General features: G+C 47.2%; 2 protein-coding genes across 6 annotated transcripts in view; one reads left to right on the top strand and one right to left on the bottom strand.

The window, feature by feature from the left end:
- Positions 1–2,949: 2,949 nt before the first annotated feature.
- ARHGEF3 (Rho guanine nucleotide exchange factor 3) overlaps positions 2,950–23,510 on the top strand; it is a 344,332-nt gene continuing 323,771 nt past the window's right edge. The window contains exon 1 of one of the 2 annotated variants that reach the window (XM_034956705.3): positions 2,950–3,048. The gene's annotated coding sequence lies outside the window, so the exon portion shown is untranslated. The remainder of the gene's footprint in view (positions 3,049–23,510) is intronic. The other variant, XM_055110969.2, reaches the window with a different exon arrangement.
- On the bottom strand, positions 3,930–22,736 carry SPATA12 (spermatogenesis associated 12). 4 transcript variants are annotated; one of them, XR_008625010.2, is made up of 4 exons: positions 21,509–22,736; positions 20,048–20,467; positions 18,861–18,989; positions 3,930–8,913 (listed from the first exon to the last, which is right to left on the bottom strand). XR_008625010.2 is itself a non-coding variant. In XM_008972061.6 (3 exons), the coding sequence occupies exon 3, from the start codon at positions 8,582–8,584 to the stop codon at positions 8,012–8,014; it is 573 nt and encodes a 190-aa protein (XP_008970309.2). In that variant the 5' UTR covers positions 8,585–8,913; positions 18,861–18,989; positions 21,509–22,736; the 3' UTR covers positions 3,930–8,011. The 4 variants fall into 4 exon arrangements, 2 of the variants coding, with proteins under 2 accessions (XP_008970309.2, XP_003818765.2); XR_008625009.2 differs by having other exon boundaries at positions 20,360–20,467; XM_008972061.6 differs by lacking the exon at positions 20,048–20,467.

The following is a 23,510-nucleotide window of genomic DNA, read 5'->3' as shown; positions in this document are numbered from 1 at the left end:
GCTGCTTTCCCTGAAGGTGCTACCCAGCCCCTTGCCCTGGCCCCTCTCCATTGCTTTTCTGCCTGGTGTCAGTCATAGCTCATCCTTTGCCCATCCAGGTGGGGGTTTCTTGCAGAAACCCTGGCTTCCCCAATTGATGATTTTGTGAAGTAACTGCCCTGATCCCACTCTAGCCTGATTTTTTTTTTTTTTTTTTTTTGAGATAAGGTTTCTCTCTTAGCCCGGGTTGGAGTACAGTGGTGTGATCATGGCTTACTGCAACCCCAAAATGGGTTCAAACAATCCTCCTCCCTCAGCCTCCTGAGTAGCTGGGACTACAGAAACACACCACCACGCCGAGCTAATTTTTAAATTTTTGGTAGAGACAGGGATCTCACTTTGTTGCCCAGGCTGGTTTTAAACTCCTGGCTTCAAGTGATCCTCCCACCTTGGCCTCCCAAAGTGCTGGGATTACAGGTGTGAGCCACCGCACGTGGCCTTCTCATCCTGTCTTGTAGTTTGGGGAGAGGGAATTGAACTTAAGAATGGGCCCTTATGAATAAACTGACTATTTCAAGGAGAAGAGATGACTGACCATCAGAGGCTTCTGGAGTCTTCACCAGTTTCCAAACTGTGGATAGACATCCACATTTCCTGCCTATCTTCTCTCTCACCCCATAAAGGACTGTCTTTGGGTGTATCACCTCTCCCCCAACAGACTCTCAGTCTGAGTCTAGGAACAAAGTCCTCCCCAACCCTAAGCCCACCTCAGGGCCAAGCACAGCATGGATAGGAGAGGGTGGGAGAGCTGCACATGGAAACCTTGTGGGTTAAATTGCTGTGTTGCTAATCTAAATATCCTACTTGCAGATGTGTCCTGCTTTCCGGAAACCCTGAATTATAAAACGGAGGAAGTCAAGGCATTTGCCTTTAGTAATAATAAAAAGGCACATTGCCTTTGGCTGTGTACAGGAGACTCACTTGCCGCATCATCTTTCACTCAGCAGCCAGTGTGATGTCTTCAAACTGTAGCTCACATCCCATCATGTCTCTGTCTGAACCTTTCGGTGGACAAGGTCTAATGTCTCACTTTGGCCATCAAGGCCCCTCCAGCCTCTCTCCCCTTACCTCCCCCGTCCATGGACTTCCAGCAGTGTGACCTGTGCTCTGCCTGGGCCAGTACTTCTTCCAGGTGTCTGTCACCACATCCTGATCCCTTGCTGCCTGGTGAGGGGTCAGTCGACTATCTCCCTCATCAGCTCATAAGCTCCGTAAGGTCAGGGATAGTGTCTATCTTGGTATCCAGTCACTACTGTCCCCAGAGCCTAGCAGTGTGTGGCATGTAGTAGATGCTCAAATAATTGTTAAATTGAATCTCATGCAAAGAGAACTTTTCTCTTTAACAAGCTTGCCTGGGTAGAACACCAGGTGTTGGCTGGCGGATCTGAAGGGACTGCTGGGCTCAGATGAGGGAGCAGGCTCTTCAGAGAGAGGAGAAGCCCTTTGCTTAGCAAATGTAATTACTTGATAAACACGGCTGGTTGTCGTAGGGATCTTCTGCTTTAGGGAGGAAGGAGAATGACAAAAGGGTTCTTGGGGAAAAGGTTGAGGACTAGGGGTCTGGACCTAGGGGTCTGGACACAGGAATTGTCCTTGGAAACGGAGTACTGGAGAGAGTGTGTTCCCTGAACAGGAAACTGGTGGGTCATAACGCATTGAGTCTGGGGTCAAGGAACCTCCAGAAGCTGTAGTGGGATGAAGTTGCAGCTGTTGGAACAGAAGTTGGTTTGCTCAAGATGCCCAGTTTCTGGTCCAAAAGGTGGGCTGCAGGCCAGGAAGAGGCCACCCAGCACTGCGAGGCTGAGCACTTGCAACAGAAGGCAGAGGTTGCTGTGAAGTAAGTCTGGAAGATCTGCATCCAAGCTGCTGCTGTCACTACAGGTGGCCTCCCCGGGAGCTCTCAACCCTCACACCGTTCCTGCACCTGGGCAAGAGTCTTAGTACTTTGGGCTGATGCTCTTTCCTCTGTAAACAGGGGCCAGACTGTGATCCTCTGGCTCTGGGGGCTGGCTTCACCTTGCTAAGCTTCGATTTCTTCATTTGAGAAGCGGGCCCGCACAGGCCCTCCACCTTAAAGGCTGTCGTTAATGTTAACTTCGATCAAGCACCTAAAATGCACCGCTGGCACATGGGGGGAACTGATGAATTTTTGATTTTTAGCATCAGGGTTTACACTTTCTTGAGCCCAGCCAGTAACTACAGTCTGGGGCATTCTTTATTTCTGATTTTAAGAGGTGGTGAGGACCGTAGGCGTTCATCTGTTGAATGAATGAATGCCTGCAGAAACTCGTTTTATTTAGAGTCCCATATTTATTTCCGCATGCACGACCCAGGCCCCTCACTTTCAGGCTCTGCGTCCACCTACAAGCCGGCGATTCCTGAGAGCTTGCTGGGCGCCGGGGTTCACGCAGCTCCAGGCTCGTCCTCATTCTCACCTCCACCGTGGAGGAAAGTGAGGCTTGGGCAAGATCTGACACACCCAAGATCAGCCCAGCGGTGGGGGTGGGGGCTCCGCGTGCAGGCTCTGGCCCTGGACCGCTAGGGTAGCCCCTACCACCCCGGCACGAGAGTCCACTCCCACTCGGGTACCTGGCCCTCGACCCGCCCTCGGGATTTCCGCGGCGCGTTCTCTGGCGGGACAGTGGGAGCGAGGGGCAGGGCTGTTTACCCCTCCTCCGACTCGGTCAATTCTCTCCGCCTGAGTCTGATTTAGGTGGCGGCGGGGGAGGGATGTCCTGGGGTCTCCGCTCTCCTCTTTCTAGCCTCCCTGTAGACGTAGGCCGTGCATGGGGAGCTGGGGTGTCGAGCGGTGGCCGGGCGTGGCCACGTCCAAGTCCTGCGTCGCCCGGCTCCGGCGCCCGCGGGGGTCCCCGGCCCGCCTCCCGCCCACGTGGCCGGCCCGGCCTCCCCGCCCCCGGCCCCGCCCAGCCCAGGGGAGCCGCCGCCGCAGCCGCCGCAGCCGCGGTGAGTTTTCCAGCCTGGAGAGGCCGAACCAGCGCGGGGGTCGAGGTGAGTGCGGGAAGCAGTCGGGAAACCCGCTCCCCCGCTAGACCCTCCCCGGCTAGACACCCCCTTGGCGGGACACCCCCGCTAGGTCTCCCGGAGTGAGACCCTCTTCCGGTCTAGTCCCTCCTTTGCCCTGGTGCCCGAGCTGGACCCCCACTCCCACCTCCGAGTTACCCCGCCAGGTCTCGGCGTCCCCGGCGGGCCCTGAGCGCTCCCTGGTCTGGGGTACGCCCAGCGCACGGGGGCGCACTGGGCGCAGCGCAGGTGGGCAGTGCCACCGCCAGCCTCGACTAGCCGTCGCTCCTGCTGGGGACCCTGACTCTGTTCCCCGGGTAGCCCCTTGAGCGAAAATTCCCGGAGCCACTTCCGGGGAGGGAGGCGCCACCTGTCCTGGGACGCGCCCCTTTCGCTCAACTTTCTTCTCCAGCCCCGCGGGGCACCCGCAGGTCAGCGTCGCGTTGGGCGCTGCTGGTGGCGGCTCACAGGGCCGCGGGTCACTTCGCGGCGGGGGAGCCCGGCTCAGGGCGCTCCGGGCGGCGGGCGCCGTCCCAGCCTGCCTGAGGCCCTTGTCCCGGCGTCTGCATCTTGTAAACCGAGCAGCCAGAAAATCCCGAGATAGGACACCAGGGTGAAGGACGCCAAGGGGTTAAGGTCAGCGTGGGTGCCTCGCAGCCATAGACGGGTGAGCGTTTTCTGAGGCTGGAAGCTGATTGAGCCGAGTGGAAACGGGTTCCCTTGGGCTTTGCGGTGGTGGAGAGCTGCTCTTGCACTATCAGCGGCCCCATCACGGGCTTGAATGTTGCGGAAACAGAGCGCCTTGTTCTTAGAGGACTCGGCTTGCTGGATTTATTGCCTGGCCCAGGCTTGCTTCCCGCACTGGGCGAGGACGCGAGAACTGCCAGACGGTAGTTGCCCTGAATGTACCGGTAGAAACTTATTTTTAAGCGTTCCATGCACTACCCAGGTATAACCACTTTCTTCCCTGGGGTGTGGAGAAGGGGAGCTTTGCTAGGTCTTTGTCTTAGCTGTGTAGTCCTGGGCAAGTTACTTCACTTACCTATGCCTCAGTTTTCTCATCTGTAAAGTGGGGATGATAATAGTACAAACCTTAAAGAGTTGTATAGGGATAAAGTGCTTAAAATACTGACTGGGGCAGGGTAAATCCTCTGTGTTAGCTGCTCTTGTGATTATTATCACTGACATCTAACAGCGCGTGCACAGCCCTAGCTTCTCAATGAGGTGGGTGTGCAGGCTGTTGCTCCTTCCCCTTCTTCTGGTAAGGAGCTGGTGGTGTTTACACAGTAGCCATGGTGTTCCCTTCCGCACTGGGAAATTTGAGCTTTGCTGTAACACCTCCTATGGCTAACTAGCCTTGTGCAAAGTATATCTCAGAATGTGGGATTAGAGATGAACTTTTTCAAGGACACTGTTGGGAAATGGGGTCTTGGACCTTCTCTGGAAGCTCTGGGGTGTGATTGAATGTTTGCCTCTTGGTTGGGGGGAGGGTGGATAGATTTCACTTGATTCTTTTAAGCCTTGGGTCTCCTGACAGTCTGACATTGTCTAGTCTCTGTGAGTGTGGGAGTCTATTTAAGGGTCCAGGGACCTGATCTTGTCTCCTTCTCCCACATTCATTCATTTCTAGCAGATTGCCCCCTCCATCTGTAGAGTTTTCCTGGGCTGCACCCATTTGGTATCTTTCTTTTTGGCAATTTAGTTTCTGTCTTCTGAATCTCCACAGATAAGAGCTCTGAACCTGGAGCCCCACGGAACGTCCTGAAATCTACACGAGGCACTTGAAGCACAGTTATTTTTCCAGAGGTTTCCCCTTACATTGTATTTTCCATGAGGCCTGTGCCCCAGGAAAGTGGACTCTGAACTTCTGGTAGGAAAGTGGAGGTTCTTGCCCCCTGTTACATCTCAATTCCCTACAAACTGGGGGCTGCCCTTTGTGCCCCCTCCCAGAACACACTTTTCAGTGGGCAATACAGGTCAGCCTTGACTTGGTCAATTAGGGGAAAGAGAGGCAGGCTGTGAGGTTAGGGACTGTTGGCCTGTGGTGAGACCTTTAGGCTGGGATGCAATTCATGAACATTTGAGTTCAAGTTTTCAGAAGACTTCTCAGGGCCTTTGCACACGCTGTTCCCTCAACCTAGCATCACTTCTTCCATGCCAGGCACTTTCTTGCCGTTTTGCTCAGATGTCTCCCCTGTACAGATGGTTTTTCTGACCACTCTGTCCAAAGCAGCCCCTCCCCCATTAGTTTCTATCACACTCTTTCTTGTATTTTATTCATAGAGCTTGCCCGGGATGATCTTATTCATACATTGATTTATAGGTTTATTGTGTGCATCCACCCAGGAGAATGTAGGATTCAAGAGGGCAGAGGTGTGTTGTCCTGTTCACTACTGACTCCTGGTCCATGGCATACAGCGGGTGTGAATGAACACCCATTGACTGAAGTGAGGTGAGTCTGGAGAGTAGTGAAATGTAAAGGAACTGGTTGCTTGTCAGGAGCTCAGGGTTGAAAGTGACCATTGATGTAGCATACTTTCACCTCCAGATTAAATCACCTCTGCAACACCTCTTCCTAGTTACTGTTTAACCTAAGCTTGAATCCTCTAGGCACAGGGAACTTGTCATCTCCTGCAATAGCCTGTTCCACTGGAGGAGAGGGGACAGAGAACCAATGGAGGAGAGGGGACAGAGAACCATTGGAGGAGAGGGGGCAGAGAACCAGATGAAGTCCCTGTACCACGCTGATGAGGACGAGATGTGGCCTCCTGCATGCTATCATTCTAGTCCTTATGGTCTGCTTCGTGTTCTGACTATCCTGCATTCATCAATATCCATCTCTAAATTTCTCTGCCATAACTAAGGTCCCTGAGCCCCTGACCAGAACTTAGTATGCTGCCCAGTCATGTCTCACCAGAGGGGGTCTGAGGCAAAGAAGCATGAAGCAGAAAGGCCATTGCCATAGTTTAGTAACCCTTCAAGGCCAAGTTATGTATTGTCAGGCTCCTGTAACTCATTGGGTTGGAGGTGGGGGTGGGTAGGGGCTCTCTCTCTTTTGTTCTTTTCCTGGATTTTTCTGTATCATTCCTTAATCAATTTATTAAAGCAACCCTAGCTATATTTAAAAGAAAATTAATCCTTGGACCCATTTTCTTAATGGTTTGTACAAATATTCTTTAATTCATATCACTTCGCTTGCACAGGTTGAAACTCAACTGAAAATAAGTTTTTTAATATATAATTCTAATCTATTCAGTCAGTTTCTTCATGGGATAGTATCAGCATGATGGGTGGTGTGAGGTCTGCTGTGGAGAGGTTTGGTGACAAACTTTGCTTTCTTCTTTACTTTGATGAAAATTGTTTATTCAGTTATGAAAATGGGTACACATTTCTTTTTCTTTTTTCTTTTTTAGAGATAGGGTCTTGCTTTCTTGCCCAGGCTGGCATGCAGTGGCGTGATCTTGGCTCACTGCAACATCTGCCTCTCAGGCTCAAGCGATCCTCCCACCTCAGCCTCCCGAGTAACTGGAACTATGGGCATGCACCACCATGCCTAGCTAATTTTTGTATTTTTTGTAGAGATGGGGTTTCACCATGTTGCCCAGGCTGGTCTTGAATACCTGAGCTCAAGTGATCATCTGCCTTGGCCTCCCAAAGTGCTGGGATTACAGGCATGAGCCACCATGCCGGGCCCATTTTTTTTTCTTAAAAAAAGAAGAAAAAAAAAGAGGACTGGCAAGACTGTTCCTAATTGAGGTTGTATTTACACATGTCTTAGCCACTTAGCTCATTTATTTCATTTATTCAAAAACATTTAGGGAGAGAGGGCTACTCTGTGCCAGGCATTGCCCTGGTACTGACCACACAGCAGTCAAAGAAACTGACAGCATTCCTCCCTTGTGGAGTTTACATCCCAGTGGTGGAGATGGACAGTAGACAACTAGATCAGTAATAAGATGTGAGGGAGAGTGGCCAGTGTAATGGAGATGAAACTGGGGAAGGAGATCCAGAGTGATGGGATGGAGGCAGAGCTGGCTTTAGTCAGAGAAGGTCTCTCTGAGGAGATAGCATTGGAGCAGAAACCCAGACAAATGAGGGAGCAGCCTCATGGACAATTGCATGCAACCTCATTCCATGCATATGGAGCCCAAGGTTGTGGTCAAACTCCCCAGTGTGGCCAGTCAACTGTTGAGCACTGGACATGGTCTATCTCACTGCAGAAGGGGAGGGAAAATGAGACAATGTAGGCAGAACTCTCCTCCTGCCCTCCAGGTCCTGGCAGGTGGCTGGAGTAAGATCTTGGCGTTGTGTGTTCTGATGGTCAACTAGAAGGCTGGTACCTACATTTACAGGGTGAGACCTGAGCAATGTGTTCTGAAACTGCCACCTGGGGAATGAGCATGAGCCTAGGGGTCATTGCTGGAGTTATAATCCTGCACATTGTAAGACTTGCTCCACTGCACCTACCCTGGCAGTGGACTCCTTCCTCTTCTATGTCATTTGATTACCTCACCTCATCACCTAGTGGCACTCACCCAGAGGGAAAGTAATTACTTAGCAGGCTTTGATAGAAACAATAAAGAGATGAAAATGTATAGGATCAGGGATCAGGAGATGCATGCCTCCCACTCTTTCATTGATTGATCGATTGATTGATCAATTGATGTCATTTAATACAGTGTAAGGTTCCCGGGGGGCTAAGAGTATGAGATCTGGATTGTGTGACCTTGTGCCAGTAACTTAACCTTTCTGAGTCTTGATTTCTTCATCTGTGATATTGGGGAAGTGTGACAGGGAGGCTTCTTGGAAAAAGTGATATCTAAGAAGATGCAGAAAGGGATGGCTACGAGTCACCCCTGGTGGGGGTGGGGGATGGAAGGGAGGGCATAGCATGTGCAAAGGCCCAGACAAACAGCTGCCAGACTCTCAGATGTTGCAGGATTATTATTGATTACAGATGTGTGTGTATGTGTGTGTTGGAGTATACTGTAGAGAGGGACCTGACAAAGCAGCCCTCAATAAATGTCAGTTGGTTTGAACGGCTGCACCCTGTGCTACTGGGCTCGGCATCCATATCCTCATACAGTCTCCACAACCATCCTGTGGTCCTCTCATTATCCCCATCTTCCATACCAAGAAATTGAGGTGTAGAGTTATGAATAACTTGCTCACAACTGCCTTGCTGTATCAGGAGAGCTGGAGGTGAAGAGGGTCTTCCCAGAAGATTTATTTGGGATACAGCGATGTCAAGAGAGATGGCTGTTTGTAAATATCTCTGACAGGTCTCACTTTGGCGCACATCCCCCTGAAATATCAGCTCTGGGAGGGCAGAGGCTGCTCCTGGCAGAACACCTGGACCCTGGCATGATGCCAGTGCACAGTGGGGTTTGTTGGGATGTTGGGTGGATGACCCAAGGCCTCTGGGTGGCCATGGAATGAGTCTGGAAGAGTCTAGTGCCTTCATTTCCCAGGTGTCTCCTGACTTTTCTAAGGTGGACCCACAAGTCAGAGCAGAACTGGACATGGGGCCCAAGTCAAAAACAGAATTCTCCAGAAAAGGAGGCTGGGGCACTTGGCCGGAGCCAATCCCTGAGGAGCATGCAGCACTCTTGCAACCTGGCTCTGAGTGCACTGTTCCAATTCACCTTCAGCCACACCCCACCACCAATCATCCCCGGGTGCTCAAACAGAGCCAAACCCCACAGTCACCCAGATACTGCAGAGGTTTTCCCATGTTCACATCTTTGCTTCTGCTGTTTCCACTACTTGGAAGCTCTTTCACGCTTGCCCACTTTCACAGCTTCCCACGCTGCCCAACTCCAGTGGCTTTCTCTCTCTTTCCTTCCCTTTTGGCTAGAAACATAAATAAGAAATCCTGATTATATTCTTATTGAACATAAATGTAAACATATCAGAAGTTGTAGAGTTAAAAGTAATTACAGGTATAATATGCTGAGATATTTAAAAAAAAAAAGTAAAAAATAAAATTCCACCTTCCCCATCCCAAGCTTGCTTCCAGAGAGAATGTTTGTGATCAACTAGGCATAGATTTCTCTTGCTTTTGTTTACTCACACAGGCATGGGTACCTGTGAGTATCTTTGAAAACGAACATAATGGGCTCATTTTGTATGTATTGCTTACCAACTGATGTTTTTTCTTTTATTTATTTATTTTGAGACAGAGTCTCACTCTGTCACCCAGGCTGGAGTGCACTGGCATGACCTTGGCTCACTGCAACCTGTGCCACCCAGGTTCAAGTGATTCTCCTGCTTCAGCCTCCCCAGTAGCTGGGATTACAGGCGCCTGCCACTGCGCCTTGCTAATTTTTGTATTTTTTAGTAGAGATGGGGTTTCACCATCTTGGCCAGGCTGGTCTTGAACTCCTGACCTCGTGATCCACCCACCTTGGCCTCCCAAAGTGCTAGGATTACAGGAGTGAGCCACCACGCCTGGCTTGTTTTTATTTATTTTTATTCTTTTTTTTTTTTTTTTTTGACAGAGTCTCGTTCTGTTGCCCAGGGTGGTATCTCAGCTCACTGCAACCTCTGCCCCCTGGGTTCACGTGATTCTCATGCCTCAGCCTCCCTAGTAGCTGGGACTACAGGCATGTGCCACCACGCCTGGCTAATTTTTTGTATTTTTAGTAGAGACAGGGTTTTGCCATGTTGCCCAGGCTGGTCTTGAACCCTTGAGCTCAAGCAATCCTCCCACCTCGGCCTCCTGAAGTGCTGGGATTACGGACATGAGCCACTGCACCTGGCCTATTTTTTTTTTTTTTTTAATTCTTTATTTGGCCTGGACAGTGCTAACAACTAATGTTTTCCCATTTAGTTATGTCCAAGAGTGTTTTCTTTGACCGTATACATTTCTCTTCTCTTTTACCTGCCCTGGCTCTTCCATTCCTCAGGGAAGAATATACAAACTTCTGTGGACATATGGTTTTATTTCTCTTGAATATATATCTAGCAGTGGAATTGCTAGGTATATGGTAACTCTTAACATTTTGAGGAACTGCCAAACTGTTTCCAAAGTGGCTGCACTGTTTTACAATCCCACCAGCAGTGCATGAGGGTTCCAGTTTCTCCACATCTTCATCAACTCTTGTTATTATCCATCTTGTGATTATTGCCATCCTAAGTGGATATGAAGTGGCATCTCATTGTGACTTTGATTTGCATTTCCCAGATGGCTAATGATGTTGTGCCTTCTTTCATGTGCTTATTGGCCATTTGTGTATCTTCTTTGGAGAAATGTATATTTGGTCTTTTATCCATTTTTAAATTGGATTATATGTCTCTTTATTATTGAGTTGTAAGTGTTCTTTATATATTCTGAGTTCAGTTCCTTATCAGCTATGATTTTAAAGTATTTTTTGCCCATTCTGTGGGTTATTTTTTCACTTTCTTGATGGTGTTCTTTGAAGTGCCAGGTTTTAATTTTGGTGAAGTTCAATTTATCTATTTTTCTTGGGTTTCCTGTGCTTTTGGTGTCATACGTAAGAAACCTTTGCCTGATGCAAGGTCATGAAAACTTATGCCTAAGGCATATATATATATATATATTTTTTGAGATGGAGTTTTGCTCTTTCACCCAGGCTGGAGTATAGTGGCATGATCTCGGCTCACTACAACCTCCACCTTCCGGTTTCAAATGATTCTCCTGCCTCAGCCTCTCAAGTAGCTGGGACTACAGGTGTGCATCATCACACCCAGCTGATTTTTGTATTTTTAGTAGAGACGGGGTTTCACCATGTTGGCCAGGCTGGTCTGGAACTCCTGACCTCATGATCTGCCCACCTTAGCCTCCCAAAGTGCTGGGATTACAGGCATGAGCCACCACGCCCGGCCATATGCCTATATATTCTTATAAGAGTTTTATAGTTTTAGCTCTTAGATTTAGAACTTTGATCTGTTTTGATTTGATGTTTGTATGTGGTGTGAGGTAGGGGTCTAGCTTCATTTTTTGCATATGGAAATCCTGTTGTCCCAGAACCATGTGTTGAAAAGACTCTTCTTCCCCATTAAATTGTTTTGACACTCTTGTCAAAAATCAATTTACTATAAATGTAAGCATTTATTTCTGCATTCTCAATTCTAGTCCATTCATCTATATGTCTATCCTTATGCCAGTATTGCTGTCTATACTGTCTTGACTACTATAGCTTTGTAGTAAGTTTTGAAATCAGGAAGTATGAATCCTCCAACTTTGTCCTTCTTTTTCTTTTTTCTTTCTTTCTTTCTTTTTTTTTTTTTTTTTTTTTTTGTGACAGAGTCTTGCTCTGTCACCCAGGCTGAAGTGCAGTGGCATGATCACTGCTCACTGTAGCCTCGACCTCCTGAGCTCAAGCAATCCTCCCACCTCAGCCTCCCAAGTAGCTGGGACTACAGATGTGTGCAACCATACCCAGCTAATTTTTAATTTTTATTTATTTATTTTTGGTAGAGACTGGGTCTGGCTGTGTTCCCCAGGCTGGTCTCAAACTCCTGGGCTCAAGCAATCCTCCCACCTTGGCCTGCCAAAGTGCTGGGATTATAGGTGTGAGCCACTGTGCCCAGCCTGACCTTCTTTTTCTAGATTATTTTGGCTGTTCTGGATCTCCCTATGAATTTTAGGATCAGCTTGTTAGTTTCTGCAAAAAGAGACCTGAGATTTTGATAGGGGTTGCATTGACTCTGTAGATCACTTGGGGAGTTTTGCCATCTTAACAATATTAACTGTGGAACCTAAATTCCTTTTTGCTGGTGGCACTGCTCACTCAGCTTCCCTAGTCATTGAGTCTGCTGAGTAGGCACTCTGAGACCCATCCATCAAACTGCACAGACAAAACTCCAGGGATGTAAATGTCTCTTTCCTTTTTGAAGAAAGTAACACAGTATACTGTAGTGTCTAATTTAAGGCTTGGGTAAGACATTTAACTCCTGAATTTGTGAAATGGGAGTGCATCTGGCACCTGGACACACATATGACAGATCTGGCTTTCCTTCATGCTAAGGATGGGATGGAGATCTCTAAGATACTCCCATAACCCCTTGCTTCATGCCTGGAGAAGTGTGGTGGGAACTGGGAGACCCCACAGCCCTGGAGGCACCAGGTGGTGGTAGGAGAATTGAAGCCAGGCTCCATTTTATCTTGTTTTATCTGTTGGGCAAAGGGGTACAATTTCATTTGAGGAAAGAGTTCTGCTGCTAAAACAATCTTTGCCCCTCACCCCCAATTCACTCACATCATAGTTTGAAGAATGGAATAAAAATAAAAAGGGAGTAATATCACATATTAAAAGTTTAGTTTAGGTCAGGCGCAGTGGCTCATGCCTGTAATCCCAGCACTTTGGGAGGTTGAAGTGGGAGCATTGCCTCAGGCTAGGAGTTTGAGACCCGCCTGGGCAGCAAAGTGAGACTCTATTTCTATAAAACAATTAAAAATTAGTTGGGTGTGACGGCACATGTCTGTAGTCCCACATACTTGGAAGGCTAAGGTGGGAGGATAGCTTGAGCCCAGTTGTTTGACGCTGCAATGAGCTGTGCTCACACTAATGCACTCCAGCTTGGCGACAGAGCAAGACCCTGTCTCAAAAGAAAAAAAAAGCTTAGTTTACACCCTGACATGTACTTATGTGTTCCAGATGTAATGCTTTGGCACAGCACAAATACATGATTTTATTTTCAAGAAAGAAATAATAAAAAATGGAGTGCCTATATTTGTATCACTTGGAACCTTGTTTTCTAAACTTAAAGAACAACCTGGGAAACTACATTTGAAACTTCAAATGCATTCATACCTCAACTCATCTGGGGTGAGGAGCTCTCATTTTAAACAAACAATATGTGTGTGTGTGTGTGTGTGTGTGTGTGTGTGTTTGAGAGACAGATATTAGAGTTATTTATTGCAGTTGTTTCAGAAAAGCAATTTTAAAAAGCATGAATTTGGACTGTGTTTTTAGTTTGTTTCTGGGAGAAGAGAAAGTTATATGCAATAGAATATATGTTTTGAGGTCTTCAAAATCTCAGATCTAGGCCAGGCGTGGTGGCTCACGCCTGTAATCCTAGCACTTTGGGAGGCTGAGGCGAGTGGATCACGAGGTCAGGAGTTCAAGACCAACCTGGCCAAGATGGTGAAACCCCGTCTCTGCTAAAAATACAAAAATTAGCCAGACATGGTGGTGAGTGCCTGTAATCCCAGTTACTAGAGAGAGGCTGAGGCAGAGAATTGCTTGAACCTGGGAGGCAGAGGTTACAGTGAGCCAAGATCACGTCATAGCACTCCAGCTTGGGTGATACAGCGAGACTCGGTCTCAGAAAAAAAAAAAAAATCAGATCTTTTGCCTTAGCAGATTCCCTTATTTAAGTTGTTGGAACCGGCAGTTCACAGGGATTTTGTTTCCATCCTTTAATGAGGGGGGTGTGTGCGTGTGTGTGCACATGGAAAGTTAGGGGAAAAACACAATGATATAACCTAACCCCAAAACAAGGAAGCACGTTACACAGTTGAGGTTTGGCGCTTCAGTTCCTGCCCAGTCTCAGAAGGTACAGCTTGGCTGACCTTGTGTGACCTATCTCTATGACACATCTCCCAAGGGGGTGGGGAGGACTGTTTCTCTCCAGCATGGCTTTAGTTTTATAAAAGCCCTGTGCAGTCTTGCAAACTCAAATGGTTTTCTTAACAAATCGCTCACATTTCATGTGTTCTGGGCTGGGCAGGGCCTCGCTAATCCTTGGCCAGCTTTGTGAGTCAGAAATTATTTAAATGATTGCCTGAGTCCTTTTGAGGCGAGAGAATTGGCAAGTTAATTTAGGGAGGTGCAATGACTCTTAAACAGCACTGCAGTGAGTGGCAGCATTGATAAATGTGTTAGAAGCTCTATTTTATTGTGATAATAAATGCTAATGAAGAAAATGAACGAATTACCTTTTAGAGTGAGATAAGAATGATGATGCTACCAAATTTTATTAAGCATTTATTGTGTGGTGGAGTATGGTGGCTTCTCCCATGTTTTTGACTGTGACCTATTGTAAAACATAGACTGCAACCTGGTAACCTGGTGTGTGTGTGTGTATGTGTGTGTGCGTGCATATCTGAATTATTTGGTGAAACAATAGTTACCCTATGCGTGTCTAGTGTCCTCTGGGCTCAAGTGATCCTCTTGCCTTGGCCTCAAGAGTAACTGGGACTACAGGTGCATGCCACCACACCGGCTAATTTTTTGTTGTTGTTTGTTTGTTTTTGTTTTTTTTGAGACGGAGTCTTGCTCTGTTGCCCAGGCTGGAGTGCAGTGGTGTGATCTTGGCTCACTGCAAGCTCTGCCTCCCAGGTTCACGCCATTCTCCTACCTCAGCCTTCTGAGTAGCTGGGACCACAGGAGCCCGCCACTTTGCCCGGCTAATTTTTTTGTTTTTGTTTTTTTTTTTTAGTAGAGACGGGGTTTCACCGTGTTAGCCAAGATGGTCACGATCTCCTGACCTCATGATCCGCCCGCCTCGGCCTCCCAAAGTGCTGGGATTACAGGCATGAGCCACCGTGCCTGGTCTCACGCCGGCTAATTTTTTAAATTTTTTGTAGAGACTGGGTCTCTCTGTATTACCCAGGCTGGTCTCAAACTCCTGGCCTCAAGTGATTTTCTGGCCTCAGCCTCCCAGTGTGCTGGGATTACAGGTGTGAGCCACTGCACCCACCCTAAAGTTGCATTTGAAAACAAATATATCTACTATGATAGCTTTGATCAGTATATAGACAAATATTATTATTATTATTATTATTATTATTATTATTATTATTATTTTGAGACAGAGTCTTGCTGTCACCCAGGCTGGAGTGCAGTGGCGCAATCTTGGCTCACTATAAGCTCTGCCTCCTGGGTTCATGCCATTCTCCCGCCTCAGCCTCTCGAGTAACTGGGAGTACAGGCGCCCGCCACCACGCCTGGCTAATTTTGTTTTTGTATTTTTAGAAGAGACAGGGTTTCACCGTGTTAGCCAGGATAGTCTCGATCTCCTGACCTTGTGATCCACCCGCCTTGGCCTCCCAAAGTACTGGGATTACAGGCGTGAGCCACCGCGCCTGGCCGACAAATGTTATTCTTTCTGGGTTGCCATATTTTGTGGTTTTTAAAAAATATATTTTTATTCATTTATCTGGTGACTTGAAATTTCATGCAAGTACAGGTCCTTACAGACAATTTCTATTGGAAAATCACTTATTTTGGGTGTGTATTAGGGTTTGGAGAGAAACAGAACCAACAGGATGTGTGTCAATCAATCGCTCATCTATCTATTGAGAGGTTGATTTTTAGGAATTGGCTCATGTGATTGTGGAGGCCAGGTGAGTCAAAAATCAGCAAGGTAGACTGGCAGGCCGGAGACCCAGGGAAGAGTTGCAGTGAGCCCAAAGGCTCTCTGGGTAGAATTCTTCCTGCTCTGGGAGGTGGGTCTTTTTCTATTAAGGCTTATAGCTGATTGGATAAAGCCCACCACATCATGGAGAATAATCTGCTTTACTCTAAGTCCACTGATTTAAATGTTAATCTCATCTAAAAAATACCTTCACAGAAATGTCTAGAATGTTTGACCAAATAGCTGGTTACCATGGTCTAGCCAAGTTGACACATAAAATTAATCATCACAGTGGGTAAAATACTGTTTGAGGTTGTTCAGAAGAAAGGAAAAAGGCAAAAGCCTGGGCGCGGTGGCTCACGCCAATAGTCCCAGCACTTTGGGAGGCCGAGGCGGATGGATCACTTGAGGTCAGGAGTTCAAGACCAGCCTAGCCAACATGGTGAAACCCCGTCTCTACTAAAAATACAAAAATTAAGCCAGGCATGGTGGCGGGTGCCTGCAATCCCAGCTACTTGGGAGGCTGAGGCAGGTGAATCGCTTGAACCTGGGAGGCGGAGGTTGCGGTGAGCCAAGATCGTGCCACTGTACCTGGGTGACAGAGTCAGACTCTGTTTCAGAAAAAAAAAAAAAGAAAGAAAGGAAAAGTGTAATGGTTGGAAGTGGAAGTGTGCTGTTGGTACAGATAGGAGAACATTTCGGAAAGAATTCCCTCCCCTTTGATTGACTGCAAAATAAGTCCCTCCCTTGTTCTCTTGCAATTACAGGTGGACCAGATGGGTGGGCAGATTGGCAGTGGGGGTGCAGAGTTTCTTGTTCTGATTGAAAGGATTTTTTCTTACATTTTAGGGTTTTTTTTTTTTGTTTTGGAGACAGAGTCTCACTATGTTGCCCTCCTGGCCTCAAGTGATCCTCCTGCCTCAGCCTCCTGAGTAGCTGGGATTACAGGTGTGAATTACTGTGCCTAGCTCTTAGATTTCATTTTAAGACTGAAGACCTGAGAGTTCATGGGCCTAAGTAAAAGGTGCCATTTATCTGCAACAAATTGGTGCATGCTCCGTAGATCTAGCTGTAGGGGGCTGTGTGTGCTAATGCAGCATTTGTGACTCAGCCGTAATGAGGATGACCTTGCCTCTCCTGTTCCGCAGGCTACCACATAGCTGTGGTGGGTCACTGGCCACAGAAACTGTAGGTATCTGGGGCTGCCTGGGTGGGAACTCAGCCTGTATGAGAACATGGTATTCGGAAGACATTAAACATTTATTATAGCTTTTATTTTTATTGAGGTATAATTAACATACCACAAAATTGACCCTTTTCAAGTACCCAGTCTGTTTTTTAGCACAGGCATACGGTAATGCAGATATCACCACTAGTTCCAGAATATTTATCATCCTAAAATACAGTTTTTCTTTTGCAAGTAATTTCTTTTTTTTTGTTTTGTGATGGAGTCCTGCTCTGTTGCCCAGGCTGGAGTGCAGTGACATAATCTCAGCTTACTGCAACCTCTGCCTCCTGGGCTCAAGTGATTCTCCTGCCTCATCCTCCCTAGTAGCTGGGACTACAGGTGCACACCATCACACCCGGCTAATTTTGTATTTTTCGTAGAGATAGGGTTTCACCATGTTGGCCAGGCTGGTGTCGAACTCCTGACCTCAAGTTATCTGCCCGCCTCGGCCTCCCGAAGTGCTGGGATTACAGGCGTGAGGCGTGAGCCACTGCGCCCGGCCTTTTGCAAGTAATTTCAACATTTAAGAGCATGGCCTACTGGATTGGTCCCATCAGCAAATAAACATGCAGTTATTTCTCCCAACTTAAAAACAGCAGAACCCTCTCTCCACCCTACTTCTCCCTACAGTTATACACCCATTTCTCTTCAGTTTAGAGCAAAACTTTTTGAAAGAATTGTCTGGACTTACTAATTTTTTGCCTTCTATTGTGTCTCAAAAAAATTGTGATAAAACACACATAACGTAAAATTTACTGTGTTGACTATTTTTAAGTTTTCAGGTCAGTAGTGTTGCGTATACTGATATTGCTGTGCAACCAATCTGCAGAGTTTTTCATCTTGTGACACTGAAACACTGTATCCATTAAACAGTAACTCCCATTCCCCCCCGCCCCTAGTCCCTGGAGACCAGCATTCTACTTTCTGTCTCTGAATCTGACTGTTCTAGATACCTCATATAAGTGGAATCATGCCGTATTTGTCCTTTTGTGACTGGCTTATTTCACTCAGCATAATGTGCTCAAGGTTCACCCATGTTGTAACATGTGTCAGAATTTCCTTCCTTTGGGCTGGGCATGGTGGCTCATGCCTGTAATCCCAGCACCGAGGAGGTGGACGTTGAGCCCAGGGGTTCAAAACCAGCCTTGGCAACATGGTGATACCCTGTCTACAAAAAATACAGCAATTTGCTGGGTGTGGTGGCATGCACCTGTAATCTCAGCTACTTGGGGGCTGAGATGGGAGGATCACTTGAGTCAGGGAAGTTGAGGCTACAGTGAGCCGTGATCTTGCCGCTGCATCCCAGCCTGAAACAGAAGGAAACCCTGTCTCCAAAAAAAGAAAAAAAAAGAAAGAAAAAAAGAGAAAGAATTTCCTTCTTGGTTTTTGGTTTTCTGTTTTGTTTTTTGAAACGGGGCCTCACTCTGTCACTGATTGCTGCAGTGGCACAATCTCAGCTCACTGCAACCTCTACCCCCCAGGCTCAAGCAATCCTCTGACCTCAGCTTCCGAGGTAGCTGGGACTACAGGCATGCACCACTATGCCCAATTAATTTTTTTGTATTTTTGGTAGAGAAAGGGTTTTGCCATGTTGCCCAGGCTGGTCTCGAGCCCCTGAGCTCAGGCAATCCCCCTGCCTGGGCCTCCCAAAGTGCTGGGATTACAGGCGTGAGCCAGCACAGCTGGCATGGAATTTCCCTCCTTTTTAAGGCAGAATATTATTCAATTCTATGCATTTGCCATATTTTGTTCAACCATTCATCTGTCATGGACACTGAGTTGCTTCCACCTTTTGGCTATTGTGAATGATGCTGCTATCCCATTCTCTTTTGAGCCCCTCATTTCAGGCAGGCTTTGCTTCCACTCCCCTCTCCCCAGATATCTCTTACCAAGGTCTCCAGTGAGTGCCTGGTTGCTCATCCCAATGGCCTGTTCTCTGTTGCCATCCTTCCTGACTACCAGCAGCGTTTGATGGAGTTGGTCACCTTCTCTTCCTCGAAGCCTTGTCTCACCTGGCTTCTAGGATGCCTGACTCTCCTTATCCTCTTCCCACATCTCTGTTAAGGAGCACCCCAACCTCCTGGTTGCTCAGGCCCAAAGCCTGGGGCGTCATCTTTGACTTTTGTATCTCTCTTCTCTTCACTTGTCAAAAGACCCCACTGTGTATTTTTTCAAAATATACTTGGAGAGTGGCCACTGCTCCCCTCCCGCTCCTACCACCCTCCAGGTCATTCTCCCCTCTCACCTGAATGACTGCGGCCTCCAAGCCTCTGCCTTTACCTCCTTTCAGCTTGTTCTCAACTCGGAGTCAGAGGGAACCTTCTGAAGGGTTGGCTACTTCTCTGCTCAAAGCCCTCAAATAGCTCTCATTTCACTGCAACAAAGCCAAAGCCTTTAGGGTGGCTGCAAGGCCCCATGTGATCTGGCAGCATTTCCTCTCTGACTCCTCTCTTAGTTTGCCCTTCCCCCTCATAACCGCACTCTAGCCACATCACCTCCATGCTGTTCCCTGCGTGGGCACCTCAGGGCCTTTGCACCTGCTATTCCCACTGCCCAAAATGCACCTCTCCCAATATCTGCAGAGCTTGGTCCCTCATTTCCTTCAGCCTTCCCTGGTCATCGTGTCTAAACCGTTACCACTGCATCCCAACTTCCCCTTTGCCTTCATTGCTTTTTCTCCTTACACTATCGTTATCCAATATAAGGTGTATTTTGCTTATTTATCTTGTCATCTGCCTCCCCCACTAGAATGTAAATTCCATGAGGGCAGGGATTTTTCTTCTATTGTGTTCCCTGTCATGTCCCCAGTGCCTTGCCTGGTACAGACAATAATTTGTTGAACCCGTAAAGAAAAGTTTGGTAAACAGATTAAAAGCCATTTGATTCTTCTATTATGATATAATTCTTGCCTATATTTTTCTTACCTGTGAATTATTACATATGTGTATGTATGTGTGTGTGCATGTTTGTTGTGTGTGTGTGTGTGTGCATGTGTGTAGACAGAGAAACAGCGAGTCCTGTCATTCCCACCAGATATTCCTGCTTGTTAAACAGCTACATAGTGTTTTGCTGAGTGGCTAGAGCAGCTTTATTTAACCTTGTTTTGTTCAGTACTACTGGGCAGCTTCCAATCTTTTGCTATTGTAGATTACGCAGCATCTGTGCTGGGCACTTGCCCTGCTTCCTTCCCTCTTCTCTGAAAGGCTCCCCCATGCTCCTGAGCACCCCCCCGCCCCCGCCGCCATGATCCTGAGCCTAGCCTGAGCCCGAGTGGGGGCTGTGGTCCTGGCTGGGCCTATCATGGTTCCCCTCCCCTCGGCTGTGGTAGCCGGTCTGGAGCTAGACACAAGCCACACTTGCCAGGCTGTGGGCTTCCTCAGGGTCATCCTAACCCACTCAGAAGTGGCAGAGAAGGTGCTTGAAGGCACTCACCCAGCGCTAGAGCAGTGAGGACAGGCCCAGAGTGTGGAGCTGCGAGGGGAGGGTTGGGCACATTGCCTTTGGATCTAGTCACATGACTGTTTGAGCTGCTCCAGGGATCTTCCTACAAATCCCCCTTCTCACCCATCTAGATGGAGTTGGATTTCTCACTGCTAGCAGTGAGTCTAGACAGATCCAATCCAGTGGAGCATCCCTGCCCCACTCTCTTTTTTTACTTGATCCTTAGTCCAGAGCAAGGAAAGATGTGGAAACCCTCCCAAAGGCATTATTCAGGGCAGAAAATGCTTGTAGGCAGAGCAGCACCTTGTTTTTGTCACAACCGGAGAAACAATTTAAATCTGAACCTGTGCGGGCTCAGATGCTGATGCTGCCATCTGAGAAGGAGGACCTCTCTCACCTCAGGTTCTTTGTCTGTAAAATGGGGATGAAAATAATTATACCACACCTCAGGACTAAATGAGTTAATAAAAATTCTTAGAGTGGTGATGAGAGACTGCTCACTGAGAGTTAGCTGTGGTGGCTGCCAGAATCCTAAAAGTGTAACAGGAGTTAAACATAGAGGTATCATATAGTCCAGCAATTCCAAATCTGGGTATATACCCAAAGAAATGAAAGCAGAGATCCAAACAGATACTTGCATTCCCATGTTCCCAGCAGCGTTATTCACAATAGCCAAAAGGTAAAAATAATACAAATGTCTATTGACAGGTGAATGGATAAACAAAACGTGGTATGTACTTACAATGGAATATTATTTAGCCTTAAAAAGGAAGGAATTTCTGGTTGAGTGAGATGGCTCACACCTGTAATGCTGGCACTTTGGGAGGCCAAGATAGGAGGATCTCTTGAGCCCAGGAGTTTGAGGCTGCAGTGAGTTATGATCGTGCCACTGTACTCCTGCCTGGATGACAGGGCCAGACCCCATTGCAAAAAAAAATAATAATAAGGAATTTTTGACACATGCTACAACATGCTGAGCCATGAAAGTATTATGCTACATGAGAAAAGTCAGTCACAAAAGGACACTTACAGGGGGTACCTGGAATAGCAAGTTTAGAGAGAGAAGTATTAATACAGTAGGGGCTGGGAGAGGGGCAGGTGCAGGAGGAGTTACCGCTGAATGGGTACACAATTTCTGTTTAGAATGACAACAAAGTTCTGGAAATGGATAATGGTAAGAGTTGTACAATATGGTGAATGTGCTAGATGTCACTGAACTGTACACTTAAAAATGGTTAAAGTGGTATGTTTTATATTATATTTTACCACAATAAAAAAGAGTATAAGAGGAGTTGGACTCTCCTGGACTTTTTCTTTATAGATTGAAGTTATGTCAAAATGTAGCACAGTGAAAAAACAGGCACAGGCCAAAAAAGAAGTGGTGGTGGTGTGTGCCCATGTGTGTGTGTGTTTCGGGGGTGGGGGTGGGGGGGCGACTGGTAAACTACTCACAAGACACCAGAGGCTCCTTTTGAGGTCTGATACTGCAGGCTGGGATCTGACGCTGCAGGATCAGGAAGAGTGGGGGAGATGAGGGGAAGGTGAGCCTGCACAAAGAATTTTCTCAGTGACTGTGGGCAGGGCAGTCAGGACCCTGGGTCACATGGGCCCAGCCCGGGACCAGAGCCTTTGTGAGTCACAGCTCAACTCCCAGCAAACAAAGGGATATGCCAGGGAGGGGCTGAGTTGTGACTCAGAGGCTGCTGCTGCTGTGAGCTTCCTCCAGGAACCCCATCCCTTCCAGTCCCTGATTCTGACTCCTACTGTGAGGGTGGGGACAGGTGTACCCACTTCCTGGGCAGGTTCTTGGGAGGGCTCTCCTGCAGAACCTGGAGTTTTTTGCAGCTCCTTTTTGATAACCCGAGTAGCAGCAGCTATACCATTTAGGTGCTTGCTGCATACAGGCCCTGGGCTAAGTTCTTTTTTTTTTTTTTTGAGACCTCCCAGGCTCAAGAGATCCTCCCACAGGGACTGTAGGTACATGTCACACACCCAGCTAATTTTAAAATTTTTTATAGAGATGGGGTCTCGCTATGTTGCCCAGTCAGCTCTTGAACTCCTAGGCTCAAGTGATCCTCCCGCCTTGGCCTCCCAAAGTGCTGGGATTACAGGTGTGAGCCACCATGCCTTGTCCCTCACTTCATCTATTTATTTTTATTTTTATTTTTATTTTTGAGATAGAGTTTCACTCTTGTTGCCCAGGCTGGAGTGCAATGGCATGATCTCCGCTGACTGCAACCTCTGCTTCCCAGGTTCAAGCGATTCTCCTGCCTCAGCCTCCCAAGTAGCTGGGATTACAGGCATGTGCCACCATGCCTGGCTACATTTGTATTTTTAGTAGAGACGGGGTTTCTCCATGTTGGTCAGGCTGGTCTTGAACTCTGGACCTTAGGTGATCTGCCCAACTTGGCCTCCCAAAGTGCTGTGATTACAGGCGTGAGCCACCATACCCAGCCCCACTTCGTCTTTTTAAAGCCTCATTGTCACCCCATCAGGCAGTCATTCCAGTCCTACTTTACAGAAGAGGAAATGGGCTTATGGAGGGAAGCAACTTGCCTGAGGCTATGTGGGTGGCAGATAGCAGAGCCAGATTTGAACCTATCACTGATTAAGGAGCCTGGACTTGTAATCATGCTGCTCACCACCCTCCCTCCCCCCACCCCCAACTCATACACACACGGGGAAGAACAGACTCCAAAATGTGACTTATCTTTAGGCCAAGCTTGTCTAACATGTGGCCCAATACAAATTCATAAACTTTTAAAAAACATTATTAGTTTTTTTTTTAGTTCATCAGCTATTGTTAGTGTTAGTGTATTTTATGTGTGGCCCAAGACAATTCTTCTTCCAGTGTGTCCCAGAGAAGCCAAAAAATTGGACACCCTTGCTCTAGGCTTAAAGACAAGGCTTAAAATTTTTTCCCTGTGCTTAGGAAAAAATTTAGAAAATACAAGTAATGAATATATTTTATAGTAAAAAAAGGCATAGTTAAGTATGATTGCATGTCAGCATTTCTTTTTTTTATTATACTTTAAGTTTTAGGGTACATGTGCACAACGTGCAGGTTTGTTACATATGTATACATGTGCCATATTGGTGTGCTGCACCCATTAACTCGTCATTTAGCATTAGGTATATCTCCTAATGCTATCCCTCCCCACTCCCCCCACCCCACAACAGTCCCTGGTGCGTGATGTTTCCCTTCTTATGTCCATGTGTTCTCATTGTTCAATTCCCACCTATGAGTGAGAACATGCGGTGTTTGGTTTCTTGTCCTTGTGATAGTTTGCTGAGAATGATGGTTTCCAGCTTCATCCACGTCCCTACAAAGGACATGAACTCATCATTTTTTATGGCTGCATAGTATTCCGTGGTGTATATGTGCTACATTTTCTTAATCCAGTCTATCATTGTTGGACATTGGGTTGGTTCCAAGTCTTTGCTATTGTGAATA

Source organism: Pan paniscus, chromosome 2, assembly GCF_029289425.2.
Source record: "Pan paniscus chromosome 2, NHGRI_mPanPan1-v2.0_pri, whole genome shotgun sequence".
NCBI classification, from domain to species: Eukaryota; Metazoa; Chordata; class Mammalia; order Primates; family Hominidae; genus Pan; species Pan paniscus.
The sequence above is the reverse complement of the archived record's forward strand: the minus strand, read 5'-3'. Positions and strand labels throughout refer to the sequence as shown.